Below are 20,054 nucleotides of genomic sequence, written 5' to 3'. Positions count from 1 at the left end.
CTCAGCCTATTCCTTTTTCTCTCAACAATCAGACATAGAAAAAAAACCCTATGATTTCCCTAATGTCCTCTCACTTTTCTATCTCAGAGCTAGACATTTAGAAATTGTCTGGCATATTTTTTCAGAGTAGGTATAAGACCATCCAGTTTCATAAGGAGCCCTGCTCATATCTGGGAGACAAACGGCACCTTCCTCAGTCCTAAGCATATGTCAGCCTCACTAATGCTTATGCAACGAGGTCGCTAGACAAGCACAAAGGACAGGTTCTGATGGCTTCCAGACAGCTGAGCACATGGAGGTTTCTGGAAAGTGGGGAACTCAGGAGGAGCACGGGAGCCCTGTACCTCTTCCCCATGCCTCAGCCCTGGGCATCCATTCATCTGAAATCTTTGCAATGTCCTTCATCAGAAACCAGCAACCATGTTCCCCTGGGTTTCTGTGAAAGGCTCAAGCAAACTAATAAGACCTGAGGAGAGTTGCAAGGCTCTGGTTTGTAGATGGCCACCGGAGGGCTCAGGTCAAGCCACACAGGCCTTGGATTGGCATTTGAGGGTAGGGAGGGGGCATAATTGAGGAAATTGTTCCGGAACTCTGGTATCTCTAGGTTGACGGTGTCAAAAAAGGAGCCAGATGGGAGAATGTTCAGCTCTGCAGAATTAACTGAGTGAACGCTGCTGGGAAGACGTGCCTACCCCTTTCAGGTCACAAAAAAATATCTGTGTTAGAGCTATACAGCAGCAGACACAAAGAGAGACAGAGACAGAGACAGAGAGACAGAGAGATTATGTACCAGTATTTTTCAGGTAGGAAACTCCTTAACAAGTTATTAGCAAACTGAATTCAACAATGTTTTAAAGGGACATAGATTCTAACCAAGCACGGTTTATTTCAGTAATCCAAGGCTGGTCTAATCCTGAGAGAGGCTCAGAGTGGTCAGTGGCAGAGAAAACAGAGGACTGTAAGAACACCCACCCACAGTTTTTATTTAACCTTGTTCCCAAGGTCTGAGCCAGTGCAATTAGGCAATTAAAAGAAATACAAGGTAACTGAGGCAAGACGCATGATCGTGTGTTTTGAAAACCTCAGATAACCTCCAAACCGAGCTGCTAAGCCTACCACACAAGCATGGCTGCCGAGGTGTCAGTAAAAACACAAAACCACCCGGAACCCAGTGCTGCAAGCTCTTACAACAACTGCACTTAGAAAACAAACTTCTAAAGTTGTCTTTTCTTATTGTTGTTGGCTTGTGCTTTGCTTTAGCTTTTGGTGTGTGTGTGTGTGTGTGTGTGTGTGTGTGTGTGTGTGTGTGTGTGTGCGCGTGCGTGCGTGCGTGCGTGCGTGCGTGTGTGTGTGTGTGTGTGTGTGTATTCATATGTGTTGTCTATGGGTGCACGCCTGTGCACACATACACATTCCCGTGCATGGATGTGGAGGTCAGAGGTTGACGCTAAATTTCCTCTCCAGTCTCTCTCTGCCTTATTTGCTTTGAGGTAGTTTCTCACTGAGCCTGGAGTTTACTAATTGGTCTAATTGGATGGCCAATAGGTCCTAAGAATCTTCCCATCTCTGCTGCAATTGTGCTGGGGTCACTTATGTATGCCACGGGGACCAGCTTTATACATGAGTGTTCGAAATCCAAACTCATGCTTGTGTAGCGAGTAAGTCCCAAACTGAGCCAGCTCCCTAGCCCCTTGACAAGATTTGTTGCTGTTATTTGTTCTGGATTTTGTTTGTTTGTTTTGGGGGTGGGGTATGTTGTTTCCTTTAGTTTGGTTTAGTTTCTCAAGACAGGATTTCTCTGTGTAGTCCTGGCAGTCCTGGAACTCCCTCTGTAGATCAGGCTTGCGTCAAGCTTAAAGATTTGCCTGTCTCTGCCTCCTGAGTACTGAGATTAAAGGTGTGTGCCACTACTGCCTGGGGTTTGTTTGCTTGTTTGGTTTTCTTTTTTTAAGACAGGGGTTCATACTTTAGCTCAGGATGGCCTGGAACTCAAAATGAAGCCCAGGCTAGACCAGGAGCTCCCAAGCCTCCTACATTAGTTCCCTTTCACTGGACTTAGAGGAATGAGCCCCCGTGTCAGGCTTACTTTGTTCTGTTAGATGTGAAGATGGAACCCAGAGACTTGCAAGTGCCCCACGTGCACTCTCCCACTGAGCTACAAGCCATGCCCCCCAGAAACAAAATTGAGAAAACAACCTAATTCACCAAAACACTTGGGGAGAACATTTAATTAAAGATATAATATTGCAAAGGGCAAGTCAATAAGATCTCCCCAAGTGTATTCTCGTGTGTGTGTGTGTGTGTGTGTGTGTGTGTGTGTGTGTGTGTGTGTTTCTCTAGATTTTAAAACCTATATGAAAAGCAAAAAAGCTGAAACAAGTTTGAAAGAGAATGTACAACACAGACTTGCAAAGACGGTGTGTCTTAGAATAAAGAGAAAGGCTCAAATGGATAAACAGAATGGAGCACGGAGATAAAGCTACACATCCACGGTTCACTGATTCTCTGCAAAGGTCTCCAGGGACTTCAATAAAGACAAGATGGGTTTCATAGCAAATGGAGCCTGAATGAATGGATATTGTATGGAGAAACAATAAACTCCAAACCTCACCTCACATCACACATGGAAATTGACTCTAAAGTATTCACAGAGCTAAAAGTTAGAGGAAAAACAATTTAACTTCTACACAACCTTGGAGAAAATATTTGTGACAGTGGTGGTGGTGGGGGGGGGGGGAATTCTCGAAGAGGATATCAAAGCAAAAATGATAAAAGAAAAATTTGCATAAGAAACAAGGAAATTTAAAAACTCTCATCTTTAAAGTCACGGTTAGGGATGGGGAGGTGGCTCATTTGGCAAAACGCTTGCTCACAAGCACGAGGAGCTGAGTTCAATGCCAGGGATGGTGGCACACACTTGTAATGCCAGGGATGGTGGCACACACTTGTAATGCCAGGGATGGTGGCACACACTTGTAATGCCAGGGATGGTGGCACACACTTGTAATGCCAGTGCTGCAGAAGCAGAGACAAGTGGGTCCCTGAAGCTAGACAGTCTAGTCTAACTGGTGAGCTCCAAGCCAATAGCTGACTCTGCCTCAAAGGAGGGGGATGGCCTTCCTGAGGCTAACAGCCAAGGTTGTCCTCTGACCTCCACACGTGTACACACACTTCTGCACACACATATGAACACACACACACACCACCCATTTTTTTTAAAGTTGGTAGTTAATAAAACACAAAGATAAGCTACATATTTGGAGGCAAATTTTTCAGGAAAATGTCCTTGAGCCTCGAGCTCACACAAAACTCTTACGACTCACTAAAACCAAACATCTCAATTAAAATGGCCAACGGATTAGAACAGGCATTGTCCAGAAGAAGATACCAAATAGCCAATGAGCACATGGAAATATTCTCCACGTTGTTAGTCCTCTGAGAAATGCTAGCTAAAACCAAAGAAGATTCCATATACCCTGACTAGAAAGGGTAAGATTAAAATGATTGAGAATATTAAGTAGAGGCAAGGACAAAGGATGCTGGAACCCTCTCCTACATTTCTGGTGGGAGTACAAAAACATTCCAACCATTTTATAAAAGGGTAGGGCAGTATCTTTTAACATCAAATATTCACTAATCATAATACCAAGCAATTGTATCCCAGGTATTGAACCTGGATGTAAACAGAGGTAAGGAGCGTGACTCGGTATAAGCATCAGGACCTGAGTTCGAATCTCTAGCACCCACATAAAAAGCCAGGCATGTCTGCATGTGTCTGTGACCTCAGCATTGAGAGTGGAAACCGGAGAATCCCAAGCCCTCACTGGCCTGCCAGCCTAGCCTCCGGTGGAGTGAGGGGCTCTGCCTGGAGAAAATAAGACAGAGCAACAGGCTTCACCCTGACATCCTGCTCTGGCCTCTACATGTGCACACAATTACATCTGTATAGTCATGTACATACACCACACACACACACACACACACACACACAAGTGAAGCATATGCCCAAAGCCAGGGTCTTGGACCATGACTACAATCCCAGCACTTGAAAAGCTGAGACAGAAGAATTACTGTAAATTCGAGACCAACCAGGACCACATAGTGAACTTCAGACCAGTATGGAATCCATAGTGAGATACAGTCTCAAAAAAAAAAAAAAAACAGAGAAATAAAAAATAAATCCCACATGAAACATACACACCAACATCCCCAGCAAGGTCCAAGAGCTGGACGCTATCTAGATATCTACTGAATGGTGAATGTGTGAATGAAGAGCAATGCACACATGCCACGACATACGACAGAGCCGTAAAGGAGAATGACACAAGTGACCTTCAAAAACATTGTGCTAATTAAGACCTGCTATAGTTTAGATAGGAGTTCCCCAAAGGTGACCAGCCTGTGGCACCTTCAGGAGGTAGCAGAACCTTCAAAGGGTGGAATCTAATGGAAAGACGTTAGGTCACTGGTGCGTGCCAGTGGGGTGTGTCCTACTGGGGACCCAGATTCTCCTCTCTTTGTTCCCTGACTGCCACGAGCTAAGAAGCTTTCTCAGCTCCATGGCATGCTGGCTTACCCTCGCCCAAAAACAAACACAGGCAATGACCTTTAAAACCCTTTCCTCTTTATAAATTAACTGATTGTATCAGCTGAACAAGAAAACAGAAAAAAACAAAAGATAAATATGGACGCTAAGTGATGAACGACTGCATTTATGTGAAATTCTACAAAAGGCAATACTTCCGTGACAGACACAAGTCAGTGTCCTTCTGGAGCTGGGGTAGCGGAAGCAGCTCCTGGTCAAAAGTGCAGGCACTCCTCTATGGTGAGGGCCCTGTCACTCTGACTGTGGTAGCACCTTACATGCGTGTATAAATTTAGGAAAATCCATCCAGCTACATTTTGAAGACAGATTGATTTTACTATGTGAAACTATTTCCAAAATTGGCAAACAGAAGAAAACATAATGATATAGTCAAATGCTTATGATTACAAGCTAATGCTTATGCATATAATAAGATGGTAATCATGAGATGACAATATTCAACTAAGTGGTGTCCATTTTTTAATCTATATTTACCATTTCAAGTTAGGGGCTAAGTAAATGAGTTTATGTGTAGAATCACCACAAATAGTCTAGTTCAAAAGTGACTAATAAAGGCATATTTTTTTAAAAATACAATCCTGGAGAGATATCTTGTCAATAAACATTTTCGGAATAGTTATGAGGACTAGAGCTCAGATTCCAGGACTTGCACAAGCCAGATGTCCCTGAAGGCACGTCGAACCCCTTCTGAGAGGCCAGCAACAGAAAGATCAATGAGGCTTGCTGGCTTCTAGCCTGGCTGAGAAACTGTAAGCCCAAGGTTCAGGGAGAGACCCTGCTGTAAATGTAAATGTCACTTTTATTTTCTCAGATGAAAGGATGAGAGGAGAGCCACACCCAAACCTTATGAATATAGGGCTTGTGCTGAGCACTTCTATCTCTGTTCTAACTCTCCCTGGGCCTACACCTGGATGCTTCTAACCACTGTACAAGCTAATCTCCTGCAAGCCTGAACCTTGACGGCTTCAGCTTCCAGCCTTCTTCTGCTAACCTAGGCCTAGAATTTTCAGCCTCTGAGACTTACTACTGAATAAACTCACCTTTTCTAGCTCTTTCTGAACTCTGGCCAGCTGGTTCTGAACTCAGCTCTTCTGGCGCAAACTCCTCTCCAAGCGAACTGATTCAAATTGGCTTCTCTTGGCTCCTGACTGAGTTACTCTGCTTGGAAAGACTGCCCCTGAACTCCATGAACTGGACTACTACTCCAAACGTAACTGAGCTACAACTACACTCAACCAAAGCCACCCCAACTCAGCTCAACTCAATTAACTCCCTCACTGCCCTTAAGTAGCCTCTCTTTCTTGTCCTTGTGAAAGTTGGGCATATCCTATTTCTGACTCATTCTGTCAAATTTTCTCTGATTCATCGCTTTGTCTGCCCCTCAATTAGATGGCATTTGTTTGGGATTAAAGCTGTGTACTAAAGGCATGTCTACATTCCAGCCAGAGAGATCAAAGGCATGTGCTAAGGGCAGGTCTGCATTCCAGCCAGATCATAGCTTTGGATATGATGCCTTGCCAGAGCAGCCGTGTTGCTGCTGGATTCCACTACACCCTGCCTCAGAGGAGTGAGTGAGGAAGGATAGTAGGCTTCTCCTGACATCCATGCATGCACATCTGCACAGATGCCTACAGACTCATAGGAACACATACAAAACAAATAGATATTTTTAAAGATAAAGACATATATATATTTAAAACAACAGAAAATTATCTATTCAGAAGATAATTAAAAGAAAGAAAGAAAGAGAGAGAGAGAGAGAGAGAGAGAGAGAGAGAGAGAGGAAGGAAGGAAGGAAGAAAGAAAGAAAGAAAGAAAGAAAGAAAGAAAGAAAGAAAGAAAGAAAGAAAGAAAGAAAGGAAGAAAGAAAGAACGAGTAGCTGGAGAGAGAGCTCAGTGACTAGGAGTTCTGGCTGTTCTTCCAGAGGAGCCATGTTCAATTCCTAGCACCTACACAGTGGCTCACAAACCATCTGAAACTCTATTCCCAGGGATCCAGTGCCCTCTTCTGGTCTCCATGGGTACTGAGCATGAGCATGGGTACTGAGCGCATGGGTACTGAGCATGCGCATGGCGCACAGATGAATGTGCAGGAAAAGTACTCACTCACACATATAAATAAACAACATTTTTCTTAAAAGAAATACAAACATAAGATATGGATCATGAGGAAAAGATATGGATCATGTCCCAAAAAATAGGAAAAAAAACAGATATCAAAACAATAGTTTCATAATATTTTCCTAAAATACCTTGAAATTGAATATCAAAAGGCCACACGGCAATGACTTCAACACAGCCAACAATGAATCATGTCATGTCATGTTAAGGCGGGGGGTGTGGTGGGGGAGGTCATCTTGGGCAAACAGACAAAAACAGTAAGCAAGAAAAGGGAAATAATACTGGCACTAGGTTATTTATCAATTCTTAACGCCCCCCCCTCCAATTCAAGGCCCTTGAATATGGGAAATATAAGTCAAGGGTTTTATATCTACACAACCTAGTTCAAGTACAAGGCTATAAACAAACTCTCATGAACCTGCCAAAACTCAAGGCATGTTGAGCCTGTGAGCCCTTCTGGTAGAATCTGTTAGAAAGAATAAGAGGTGGGTACTGTTAGTGAGCCTGCAGAGCAAGGCTGAGACATGACTATAGGGAGAGAACACAGAACCAACTGTACAATTAGTAAAAAGCTGAAAAGCCTGGAGAATAAATAGTGCATGTAGATATGACTCACTAATAGACATTAATTATGAATAAAGAGATATTATTTATATCAGATACTGGGCGAGGGGAGGCTACATAATTTCAATATTGTTCAATGTAGAGAAATAATTAGCCCCCCCCAAACATAGGAGCTAATTGCCCTCACATAAAGAAATTAATATAAATTTAATGAATAGAACAAATAAGAAAATTAAAAACCCACTCAATATAAAAAGCCTTTGATATAAAATGTTTTAAAAAATGATAGAGCTAAGCCAAACATATTAATCATATCAGTGAATATAAATGGGCTTAACTCACCTACTAAAAGAATGGGATTTACAGATTAGCTAATAAAGAAAAATCCAACCCTATACAGAATAGAAAAGACATACCTAAAACAAAGAAACTCAAAGGAGTTAAAAGGCAAGATTATGTATCAACTAAACAAACAAACAGAGAAGTAAACCAGAGCCATAATCTTTATGCCTGAGAAGGTCACCAACTATTACTAGATGTGCCTGTGTGTGTCATGATGCTAAAGGCTACATTTACAGTGAAGGTTTTGGTCATGGATATTTTTGCACCCAATAGAATGAGATTAACATCCATGAGCAGCAACACGCGATGATGCAGGAACAGACAGAAACCCACTAATCAAAAAGACCTCCACATACCTCCCCAATCCAGTCAAGTGCACTAATAATCAACAGAGTGCAGAAGAGCTAATCAAAATCAATCATGTAGATATCTGTCAAGTGTGATATTTTGATCAATGATAGACATTACATCAGTCTTTTAAGTGCACATGGAACATAGAAAAAAAACAAGAAAACTTGAAGGTTTTAAGTAATAACAGCAGTTCATCATTTTTGGAATACAGTGCAATAAAAATAGAAATCAATAACAAAACCGAAAAACAAAATGCCCAACCATGTTGGGATTTACACCATAAGTGACTCTTGGCAAAGCAGGAGTTCTATGCAAAATTTCTTGAAAATAATGATAATATCTCTAATCTGTAACCAGAAATCCGTAAGCTATAACCAAAGGAAACATCAAAAAATATATGAAGTACATATGTTGACAAAAATTAAATTAATAGAAACTCAAAACTCACAAAATAAATAAATAAATATTAAATGAAAAAATGAGAAATAAGAAAGGCTGAAATTAATGGGTAGGAGGCCCAGGAAGAAAGCATAAACACACCACACTAAAAATGATCAAGAAAAGCAAATATGAAACCTGAGGACTTTTGAGTTCACAGGGACTTTTTTCATGACCCCATATAAACAAAACAGGAAACACATGTGAAATGTACTGTTTTGTTATGAGAAATAAAACATACCAAATCTCACCCCAGTAGACAAAAAGCAGAAAGTCTTTAAGAATGAATAGACTCCACACTATTGTGCTGCAGAGCAAGACAAAGTGTCCCCAACTCCCTTGCAATACTAAACAGAAGGTTATTGCCAAATCCTGACTAGAGCTCACCCCTACTCTACCTCCTCCAACCAACTAGTTAATATTAATTCAAAATTTCTCAAAGTTTTCCAAATGTAATAAAGTTAAAAGATGTCATATGCTTGCAATGGATGTAGAAAATGAATTTAACTCATGCTGAGTGAGAGAGAGAGAGAGAGAGAGAGAGAGAGAGAGAGAGAGAGAGAGACTTCAGAGGCTGAATAGATGACTAGGGGATTAAGGACATTTGCTATTCTTGTAGAGGACCAGGATTGATTTCCCAGGACCTACATGGTAGCTCACAACTACCTGTAACTTCAGTTCCAGGGAATCTGACATGTCTTGCCTCCTTAGGCACTTAGCATGCAAGTGGTACGTATACATCCATTCAGGTACTCACACATACACATAAATTAAAAATAAAATAAATATTTTAACCTAATAAAGTATAAACAATTGATAGGTGGATATTTTGATACTGAATATTACCAAGATCTAAAAGAATACCTTACTTAACAGAGAAATACCAGTGTGTTCTTATGAAAATTAAAAACAAGACAAGAAATCACATGTGTTGGTACACACCTAACAACCCAGTATCTGAGATACAAGGGCAAAATGGCAAGTTCTAGACTACTGGATGCTGCATTGTGAGACCCACTTCACAGAAGAAGACAGACAAAAACACCAAGTGTCTGGGCTGTATTTGATATTGCTGTTTTAAGCCAACCAGGTTCTGGTAATTTCTACAGAAGCCACAGAAGATGGAGACATGGACACACACACACACACACACACACACACCATCTCTCTCTTCTCCTTTCTTTCCTTCTTCCTCCCTTCCTTCCTTTCTTCTTTTTCCCTTCAGCTGCACAGGTAAGGAATGAAGGCAAATGACTCAACAGCTATTCCTATGGAACACAGGTGATAAAAGTAGTCAGCCAGTTACTTGTCTTTATTATGAGTCAAGCTAAAGGAATATTCCTATTTGGAGAGAAAGATTCCTGTGCTCTGCACTAACTAGATGAGCGTCGGTCATGAGTCTTTTTATAACTCCACCATCAAAGGAGGAAGTGAGGAAGACCTGGAATGTGCTTTTTAAGTGGTGGGGGGAAAGGCAAGTTTCGGGGAACTTTGTTATGCTACCACCAAACAGAAGTTACCCTACATACATTTCAGTATTTGACCATGTAGAAAGTGATTGCTCCATTCCTTAAGTAGTTGAACTCTGACACAGGTCAGTGGTGATGGTCAGTTACTCATAAGTTTTAAAGCTGAGGAGCCTGGCAGAATGGTCTCTGTATTTTTAATGGGTCATCCAGGCTACTGTATTACAACACATTTGATGGGGAGAAGAGCAGTACTCTAATTTGCTTTGCTTTGCTGTCATAAAGCACTTACCAAAAAGAACTTGCAGAAGGAAAGGATTAGTTTGGCTTAAATGGTACAGCCCATCATTAAGTGAATGCAAGACAGGAACTCAAGCAGGAGCCTGGAAGCAGGAACGGAAGCAGAGACCACAGAGGAACACTGCTTCCTGGCTTGTTCCTCTGGCTTACTCAGCCATCTTTCTTATATCTCAGATCTTCCTGCCCAGGGATGACGCCGTCCATACTGGGCTGAACCTCCCCACATCAATCATCAATCAAGAACATGCCCCCAAAGGCTTGCCCACAGCTCAATATAGTGGAAGAATTTTCTCAAATAAAGTTCCCTCTTCCCAGATGTGTCAAACTGACAACCAAGATCTGCTGTCATAAGCAGACCCAGGGCTTATGTTAGAAGGCTGTCATAATAGAGAAGAGCTATGCTAAATTCCATAACTAATTGGCAATGGCAAGAAGAGGAAGTGATCTATCTAAGGCATGTTTGAGATAATGCCAGAGTACCAGTATATTAACCCTTCTCTCTCAAAGTTAACATTAGAAGTGATATATACCAAACTGCCTTTGGCATAAGAAAGCAGAAACAATAAATAGCTAATCTTCCCTGTGAAAGGTTAAGATTCAAATGTAAATAGCTAACTCTCATGGAGCAGAACAGGGGAGACCTGTGTGTGCATACTCATGTGTATGCATGTGGAAGCAAAGGACAGCTTCACGAACTATTCATCTCTCGAGGTTTATCCACCCTGTCTCTCAGTGACCTGGGGCTCACCAAGAAGCCCAGGCTGGCAGACCAGCAAGGCCCAGGCAAATATCTATCTCACCTCTCCAGTGCTGGAATTAAAGTGCAAGCCACCATGCCTGGCTTTTCTTACCTTACCTTATTTTATTTTATTTTATTTTATTTTATTTTATTTTATTTTGGTGTGTGTATGCGTGCATGTGTGTGTGTGTGTGTGTGTGTGTGTGTGTGTATGTGTTGTGCACGTGCACACACACATGTACCCAGCTTTTTTTTAATGTGGATTATGATTGGGCCATCTCAAATATATGTAACCCTTTATGGCAAATTGGTCATATGATCATGAGTTATCATCTTTTTCTACGTCTATGGCAAGCCCGTTGGTTTTTACAATTGAAACTACAGTATATGTACATGAATGTATATGTGTACATACACCCTTTCAATTTTATTCATGAGTCAGTCAGTCTCTGGGATTGATGAAAACGAAAGATACCTCAAGATGCTGGACACCTCCCTACATCAAATCCAACGTCAAATATAAAATGAGACTCATGATGATTTATGGACTGTTGAAGGGGTTAGAAGGACAGACAACCAGGACAGAAATAGAATGCTTGAGATGAAAGAAGCTACATAAAAATGGCTGAGCCTTCCCCACCACTGAAAGCTAGACTAGTGGTGAGTGCATGGAGGCTAGTTCTCTTCACTGTCGGCAGCGGTAGACTTCACATCTAAGCCAGCAATGCTCACTTCCATGGAACTGCCATATCTCTTCAGAGTATAAGAGTTAAATGCACATGAACATCTCACATGGTGGTTTCAACCTGTGGGTCTCAACCCCTTCAGCAAACCTCTATCTCCAAAAATATTTACATTGCGATTCATAACAGCATCAAGATTACAGTTATAAAGTAGCAATGAAAGTAATTTTTTTGGTTAGGGGTCACCACAACATGAGGATCTGTACTGAAGAATTGGAGTTAGGAAGGTTGAGAACCACTGTTCTAACACATCATGACAGCCCAAAAGAATTCAACATCAGTCTTATACACAGCTGGACAATCAGTACATAGAACTTGAACAGGATCCATAAAAAAACGACATCTCAAAGGATCTCTGCCTTCTAACATACTACCACTTTATCTTACAGAAACCAATTGGCTGGTTGTGGACTAAGACAGCCTACCAATTAGGAATCATAATTATTGTGCTAAACATAATAAAAGGAAATTATAGCTAATTAGAAAGAATCAAAATCATATTCAATATTCAATAAAAATGTAACTCGTTATATAAACACTACAACATTTGATTAAGCAACTATATTCTCAAGTATTTTTGACAATTATAAATCCATTTGAAAAGCATATTTTATGCAATATTCATATTGGAAAGAGAGCCAAATTTCATAATAATATGAAGTAAAGCAAAAACCATATTCGAGAACTTCATTATGTAATCCTTCCACACACACACACAAATTTTTTTAATCCACCCTCAATCATTTTTATTTCTTCGAGAAACAGTTTTTGTGTAAAATGTGCACCAGCAACGTGACACATCCAGGAGCTATGATAAGCACACAATATAATACACACACCAAGTAAATTAAGGGAACTACTGATCAAACTAATTGCTGGAATCTAGTGTGGCATCTAAGTACACACAGAGGAGATGGACAGGAGGGCAGAGCATCTGAGCTAAATAGTCAGCATTAAGTAAGCGTCTGCCACGCTACACTAAGGACCACAGAGGGAAAGAACATTTTGGACAGAGAACATAGTACATTGATAAATACTCAGCCCACTGCAAGCACAGTGAAACTATAAAACACATATGATGCTGGGTGAACCAGAAGATGAAGAACTTAGTGACTTTCTGGAGAGTTACTGTGAAGAGTGCAAACCTTGGAAGACTCAGAATTGCCTGACTGAAACAAACGGCACCACTCACCGAGATGAACATTTTTTTTTAAATGTTCCACTTTGAGACAATACAGTGAGGTTTTTCTTTTTATCTGCATGCTAGATGCCTGAAGAGATGTAAGGGCATCTAGTTCAAGAAACATGCTTGGACTAGAAGGCTATACTGGGGAGTAATAAACATAAGAGAGATAGCTGATATTATTGGGGAGGCAGGGAGAAGGAAGCTGGACTAAATATGGAAATTTGGGTAAATGTTTTAAAAGCAAAACATAGTCCTTAAAAAAAAAAAAAGGCTGAGTATGGATGGTCAGAAACATGGGAGAGTTTAAGAAATGCATTAACTAACATTAGATAACACAGAGGAGTCATGTAAAACATAAGCTAAAAACCGTTGTTTGTTTTACAATCACAATTCACTAATTGTTGTGTATATGAAGAAAACAAGCATGTCCCCTGCCAGAAGCTGTTCTGTGGTGTTATGCAAAGATTTTTTTCAAGACTGCAGATCACAGTCCTGTGTTCAAAGGAAGAATGTTTTTCTATCCTGGTGACTTTATCATGTGAAGAAAAAAAAAAAAGGAAGCTGTCCATTGATTTATGCAGCAGGAAGATTGCGCTTACATAGGAAGGAACAGCTTTAACCTTAAACTGCTCAGTTGTCTGCAGTCTGCAAGATGGCTCAATGGGGAAAGATAAAAGTGCTTGTCACAAAGCCTGACAGCAGAGCTCAGTCCTCTAAGTCACATGGTAGAAGGAAAGGCTCCTAAAAGTTGTCCTCTAACCTGGACAGGCATCCCATGGTGTGCAAGTACACGTGTATTCGCGCTCTCTCTCTCTCTCTCTCTCTCTCTCTCTCTCTCTCTCTCTCTCTCTCTCTCTCTCTCTCTCTCACGCGCGCACACACAAAATATAACTTAAAATTTTCTAAGTGCCTCTAATGTAATCAAAATTATGTTTAGTTATTAAGACAAAGATACTGAGTTAATGAACACATTAAAAATGATACCTATTATATAATTAGGTATCTTGAATTTAAATTATTAGTGGCTGATTTCCAAATTTGACAGACATTATGATGGGTGTTCAGATACAGGATTCATGTTTGTCAACTGTCACATTGTCATCACAACACAAAGAATGACAGAAAAGCAGCTCACGTCTTAAAATGGTTCTGGGTAGGTAACTAGCCAGCATTTTGCTAGACATATCAACTCCAGAAGTCCCCAAGCAGGAGAAACAAGGAGTGCAGTCTCGTCCAATAGTCTGTGCCCCATTTAAATACTATCACTTTAAAAAAAAAAAAAACAAATCGCTTCATTCTAGAAAGCTAGACTCAAAGTTTATATGCCACCCCCACTTTGGTAGCAAGCACATGGTTTTATTCTTGATGATAAAAGCAGGACACATCTCTCCACACCATGGGCCAGCCTTGTGTGCTAAGCACTTCTCACAGGACATCTTCTTCCATCTTCACAGCAGCTATCGCATTATGAATGATTCAACCAAAGCTCAGAGGAGTTAAACTGACTTGTTCAAGGTCACGAAGCTTACAAGAGGCAGAGTCAAGATTCAAACCAAGGCCATAATCTAAGTTAGAGCCCCAAGACTTAACTTCTGCCATTGTCAAAAAGCAAAGCTTCATGCTAAAAAGCACACACACACACACACACACACACACACACACACACACACACATTCCAGGTTGGTTATTGCTATCTACCAACAGAAAGAAAGAGTTGGGGGAGGGGTGGTAGAATCCCTTTAAGGAACCCAGATAGATCATGAACCATTCCTACGTCTACATGTGCTGTATAAACATCTTCACTACAATAGACTCTGGAAGAGAAGTTGGGGGCCCACAAAGAGGAAAAAGAACTTGGCTCTTCTGCAGTTGCTTGAGAAAATGCTGGGAGTTTTCACCTCTTGTTATCAGGCAAGCTCTGCAGACAGCACAGAAACTGGAGGCTTCACCCAGGCTCACAACTACATCTTCACTAAAACTAATCTATCTTGCATTTGTTGCTTATCACATATAAGAAAATGCTACTGCATACAAAATAAAGACCGTTTGTCCTAGCTCTCTGATACTCTCTCTACACTTCAGAGGTAAACGTAATCTGTTTGGGTTGAAATGCAAGTACTTCCTCTTGCTGCTTCAACCAAACTATATCCACTTCCTGTATGTGGAACCTTCACTTCTCAAGAGGCTCCAAGAAAAAGAGTCATAAAATAATCTTGTTACACTATATTAAGCCTAACCCTCCCTCTACTTGGTTCTTAAGAAGGCTGCACTGTGTGTGCTCCTGACTGCAGAGGAGACAAGGACTTCTGTCTCTCCCCCTTCCCTCTGGTGATCTTCACGCCCAGTACAAGAGAGAGAGAGAAAAAAATCTTCTTTTTGGTCCTTTCTTCTTTCTCTTCTACAAATTGCTGTACTCCTACCAAGTCCAAGTTTAAACTGCAATCTGCAACTTGGCTTTAGGAAATATATTTACCGTCATCCACTATGCCGCTTTTCCTGCTGTTGCTGTTTTCTGGAGTGCACATCACAGCCATTCGTGTTAAGTTCGTAAAGGAGGAAAAGCAAAAATAATTCCTAATTCTAAATGTAAAATATGTTTATAAGGCCCAAAACAGCATCCTTTTATGTATCCCCTTTGCCCTCCAACGATAGCTATTACTGTTATTCCCTACTTTAGATGAGATTCTAAGGCACAAAACTATTAAGCTAATTGACCCAGGTCTCACAGGTCATCAGAAGGGCATGCACAGCTCAAATCCACATGTTTTAGCCCAAACTAAAACATGTCCAATTCACATGTCAGTTTTGCAAACAAGTATAGTATAGTTATATTTCAGTACACAAATTGCACTACACAACCAAGTTCTGATCTTTTTTTTTTTTTTTTTTTTTTTTTTTGCCATCCTAGAATTCACTACCCAGGAAAAAAGCAAAACAAAACATGAGGCAGACATTAAAATACAACACAAGGAAGAAAGCACAATAAGAGGACAGTGATATCCACTAGCTTTAACCTGAAAACACTTATATAATATGTTACAGAGTCAGATGACAGGTGGTGGGGCTTCCTGACAACCAGGGTACAATAAAGTTTTCAGGGGCATTAATTTGTCCTCAAGTTGGAATCTCTGCACTGATTCTGTTACATATACTGTAAAATAAGTGCATCCAATATTTTTGAAAGTCTCTGTAGAAACAGAATTTAACTTTGAGAGTACATTTGACTTTTGGAAACAGGCAAAAAAATCACAAGGGACTTTTTTCACTGTTTAGAAGAGATAGACAATTGAAATGGGAAATGCTTGATTGCACAGTAGCTATCATATATTGGGTATATGTTATATGCTGGGATCATGAGCTATTTCATGTGTATTTTTCTCACTTATTATCACAACTACACTATCAGCAGCTTCGCCCCACATCTACAGATGAGGAAATGAAGTTTGGAGGAGTCAGTTATCTTGCCCAAGGTCAAACAGAGGCAGAACTAATATTTACACCCAGATGTTCTGGATTTCAAAATCATGGTGAAAGCTCTGGTGGAAAGTGGGCACACACAATTTCTAAAGCCGCATCAGTCTGGACACCGTGTGATCGTCAGCCATTCAGTCAGTCTTATGTGGTGGATAAATGGTATACAGCATTTTATCTAACACATTCCAAATCCGTGCTAGTACCATTTCAAAGAAGAATTACACAGACTTAAGAAGTGACAGCATTATCAGAATAAATGTGTACTGCTTTGGAAGAAACAAAGAATCATTTAGAAAAATAAGTTCTAGATACTCTTGTATGAAATACCAACTGATTGCTTATTAAAAATGATCGTTTATTTACAACCCAAAGCTTAAGTTTCTGAATCCCTCAAGTGCTCTCAGGTAAACAATCAAATCAACCAACCTACCAAGTACATACCCAAGGCCTACTAGTGCACATTGCAATAGGAGTTACTATGGGGACCATGCTGGAAATGTCCTCCGTCCACATGGAGTTACCATGTTGTTACCAGCCAAGCACAGAGCCAGTCATTATTGGTACAACCAAATTCCTCCTGTGCTATTAGAGTTTGTGGAAGCTGCCCTACAAAGAAAGCCTGCTCTTTGGAAAAATCATTAGATCAATTAGATCATTTTCCCAATACCCCTTTCACTCTCTTGTAAGCCCCCACACAGTGGAGGTTAGTTGCTCCAGGGGAGCAGTGTTGCTATGCACGAGTTAATTTTCTTTATACTGAATGCAGAATTCAGCCTGCTCTCTGTTCCCTCCCCCCTCTCTCCCTTCTTGCCTCTTCCACCCGAAGTGGAAACTGCAGACTCAAACTCCCCGATGGCTCCAGCACCAGGAACTGGGCATGCTCAGAAGGCCAGGCAGGCTTTGGTTGCAACTGACAGTTCCCCGCCCCTGATTTGCCGCTGCCCCCCTTCCCCCACTCCAACAAGAGATACCGAAATGTTTATCTGAAAGATACGAGGCCTCTTTTTCCCGAGATTGACCCCATTTTAATTTCGTCTCGCGGGGTCTTCGGTCTGGAGAACCCCACTGCTAGCCCCAGTAGACTGCATTATTTTTCAGCACCGGGGACAGCGCCGCGCTGCCTCCGCCGTCCACCCTCCCCCACCTCCTTCCACCCCCCACCCGCCACCCGCCCCAACCTCAGCCCCCACCCCCGCACCAGCACAATGCCAAGGTCTCCCAGCAGCCGCAAACGCCGCAGCTGCGATAGCTCCCAGCCGGAGGCCGGGCCGAACGCCGGGCCGGCTGCTACTTACACTGCTCCGCTTTGGTGGACATGGTGCTGTCCAGATGGAAAGGCTTTGCCCCAAAATCTGTGTCGTGTGAGCTCCCTCGCTCCGCCAGCGATGTTGCGAGGAAAAGAGCGCATACCCCCCACCCCCCACCCCCTCGCTTTCCCCCTCCCTTAGGCCCGTGTCGCTACCATTCGGACAAAACGCACATCAAATTGCAGAATTCGGTCCCGGAAGGTTAGGAAATCGCCCCCGGAGAAATGGGTGGGATTTAATGGGCGGCCAAAGGCTTCCTGTCCGTCCCCTCCTGGAGCTGCCCGCGTGGATGTGGGCGGGGAGACCGAAAGGAGAGAGCGAGCTGCGGCTCCTGGTGAAATGGGAAAATGGGCTCGACCGGGGGAGGAGTATTTCCATTCATAAGGCGCACGGAGGGGCCGGGTGTTTCCCAGAGAAAAGCCTCTTAAAGTGCCGGAGTCCCCGACCATTTGGATCTCCCCATTGGCGTTCTCCAGGCCCGTAGATCCTGCGAGCGAAGCAGCCCCCGGCGCCTCGACGCGGTGACCGGAGAGGAGCACAGGTGCGTCCCACGCGCGTCTCAGCCTCCGGGAGGAAGGGCAGGGAGGCGGATCCGGGGCGGGCTGCACACAGCCGGGCCGGAGGGCGACGACAGTGCTCCAGAGGACTGCGAGGAAGGAAATGGAGAAGTAACCCTCTGCATGGCTTCCCGGCGTGCTGCGCTCCGTGCCCTCTGCCTCCCCTGGCGGATGGGCTCTCCTGCTGCTGAGCAGCGATGGGAGGTCCCAAAGCCAGGGGGCTGTGAGAAGACTTGAGGGGGTGTGGGTTGGAGCTAGGGAAAGGAGGAGATTTCCATAGATGGTAAAGGTGGAAGGTCCACAGAAAAGGAAGAGGAGAAACTGGAGACAGAAAGAACCCAGGTGTGCTCCTCGCAAGCAGTCCAGGCTGGGCGCCTGGGAGAAGCCCCTCTCTCTGCTGGGAAGCAGAAACCAATGGAAAAGGGGAGCGATCAAAAGGGCAACATGCATATTAATAGGAAGACTCCTGGAGAGTCCACCTCAAAGTAGAAAAGCACTAGAAGCCTGGGTTTAGGAGAACCAGATCCCAGACTCTGTTCCATTGCTTGCTATCCGTAAGCCTATGGTTCTTCATCATCTGTAAAATGGGAACAATAAAATCCGCCCTGCCGCCCGGAATCAATGGGCAGTGGAATAATACAACGGAAACAGAAAGACTAACTGCCAGTCATTAGAACCAGTCTTCACTCAAATCGTTCATTTGGAAAACTGGGCGGGGTGCGGGGGTGGGGGTGGGGGACAACAAGCATAGCAAACTGGTTTAGCAAAAGCAATAGGAACTGTAAGTTGATGAGCTATTTTTAATATGAAGAAAATCAATGTTCTTCCATCTCAGGAAGAATGATATGTAGGTTAAGGAAATACTAGTAAATTCCCTGAGAAAAGTACTAATTATCCAGATCTTTGACTATTAAAAACAAAACACTGGGAACAATTATCAAGGTATTCCAAGTGGCCTAGAAAACAGACGTCTAGGGAGCTGTCCGTGGTGCAAGTACTGTGGAGCTGTTTGACTGCGAACAAGGGGAAGGGATTTGGCGCCTGAGGATGCCCCTCCGACTGCATTCTTGGTAGGTAGCTTGAGGTACCTGCCCAGAGACCATCGCGCTCTACCACTGCTTACTCCCCAGACCACAGCCCCGTCTCAGGGAAAGACAAATGATTCTTTGAAGAACGACGGCGAACAGTTCATCTTGAGTAAATAAAATCAAAATACATGGAAGTGGTTCTGAACAAAATATGAATATAATGAACATTTCTGAGAAAATGACAAGCGTTTTGTGTGATTAGAGGAAAGCTCAAGGATTTATTCCAAAATTTCTGGGAAGCTGGAGGCATTAATAAAGAAAACAGTAATTGAAATTTGAAAGAAAAAAAAAGTAGCTTGGACAAACACAGAACAAAGGAAGAAATACGTCTTGGAAATAATTCCCCCACCCCCTGCCTGATGTTGCTGCTGTTTGTCACTGAACATCTATCTCTACATTGAGAACCAGCTGCTGCTGAGGTCGTGCCCACCCGGGGGAATCCCGATCTGGGTTTCAGACCTGCCTCTTGTGCTCTTACGACCTTTCACTTTCTTATGCTTTGATTTTTCTCATCAAAACAAAACAAAACAAAAAAAAAAAACAGTATGGTGATAGTCCTATCAAAAGTTGTTGTCAAGATTACATGAGTATACTCATGAGAGTCCGGAGCTTCCAAGCACACTTGAACAGCAGTTGTTGTTGGCAGTGCTGCTCAGAATGCCCGCAGGCCTCCAGTCTATTTGGATCAGTTCTCTTCTTGTCCCTTTCAAAGTCCTTAATCATACACACCATTGACACTATTCCTCAGCCTTGACTCTCACTACTTCAGGCT

At 42.4% G+C, this 20,054-nt stretch overlaps 1 protein-coding gene across 6 annotated transcripts in view; it reads right to left on the bottom strand.

Annotated features, from left to right (window-relative positions):
* Positions 1–19,818, bottom strand: part of Unc79 (unc-79 homolog) — a 236,846-nt gene extending 217,028 nt beyond the window's left edge. For 3 of the 6 annotated variants that reach the window (XM_006515747.4, XM_030246673.1, XM_030246675.1), the window contains exon 1: positions 17,626–19,818. In XM_006515747.4, coding sequence (XP_006515810.1) covers positions 17,626–17,647 — 22 coding nt within the window. In that variant the 5' untranslated portion in view covers positions 17,648–19,818. The remainder of the gene's footprint in view (positions 1–17,625) is intronic. The other 3 variants (XM_006515753.4, XM_030246674.1, NM_001081017.2) reach the window with 2 other exon arrangements.
* Positions 19,819–20,054: the final 236 nt, after the last annotated feature.

This window comes from Mus musculus, chromosome 12 (genome assembly GCF_000001635.26).
Source record: "Mus musculus strain C57BL/6J chromosome 12, GRCm38.p6 C57BL/6J".
In the NCBI taxonomy this organism is placed as follows: Eukaryota; Metazoa; Chordata; class Mammalia; order Rodentia; family Muridae; genus Mus; species Mus musculus.
Note: the sequence above shows the minus strand (reverse complement) of the source record. Positions and strands in the feature narration are given on the sequence as shown.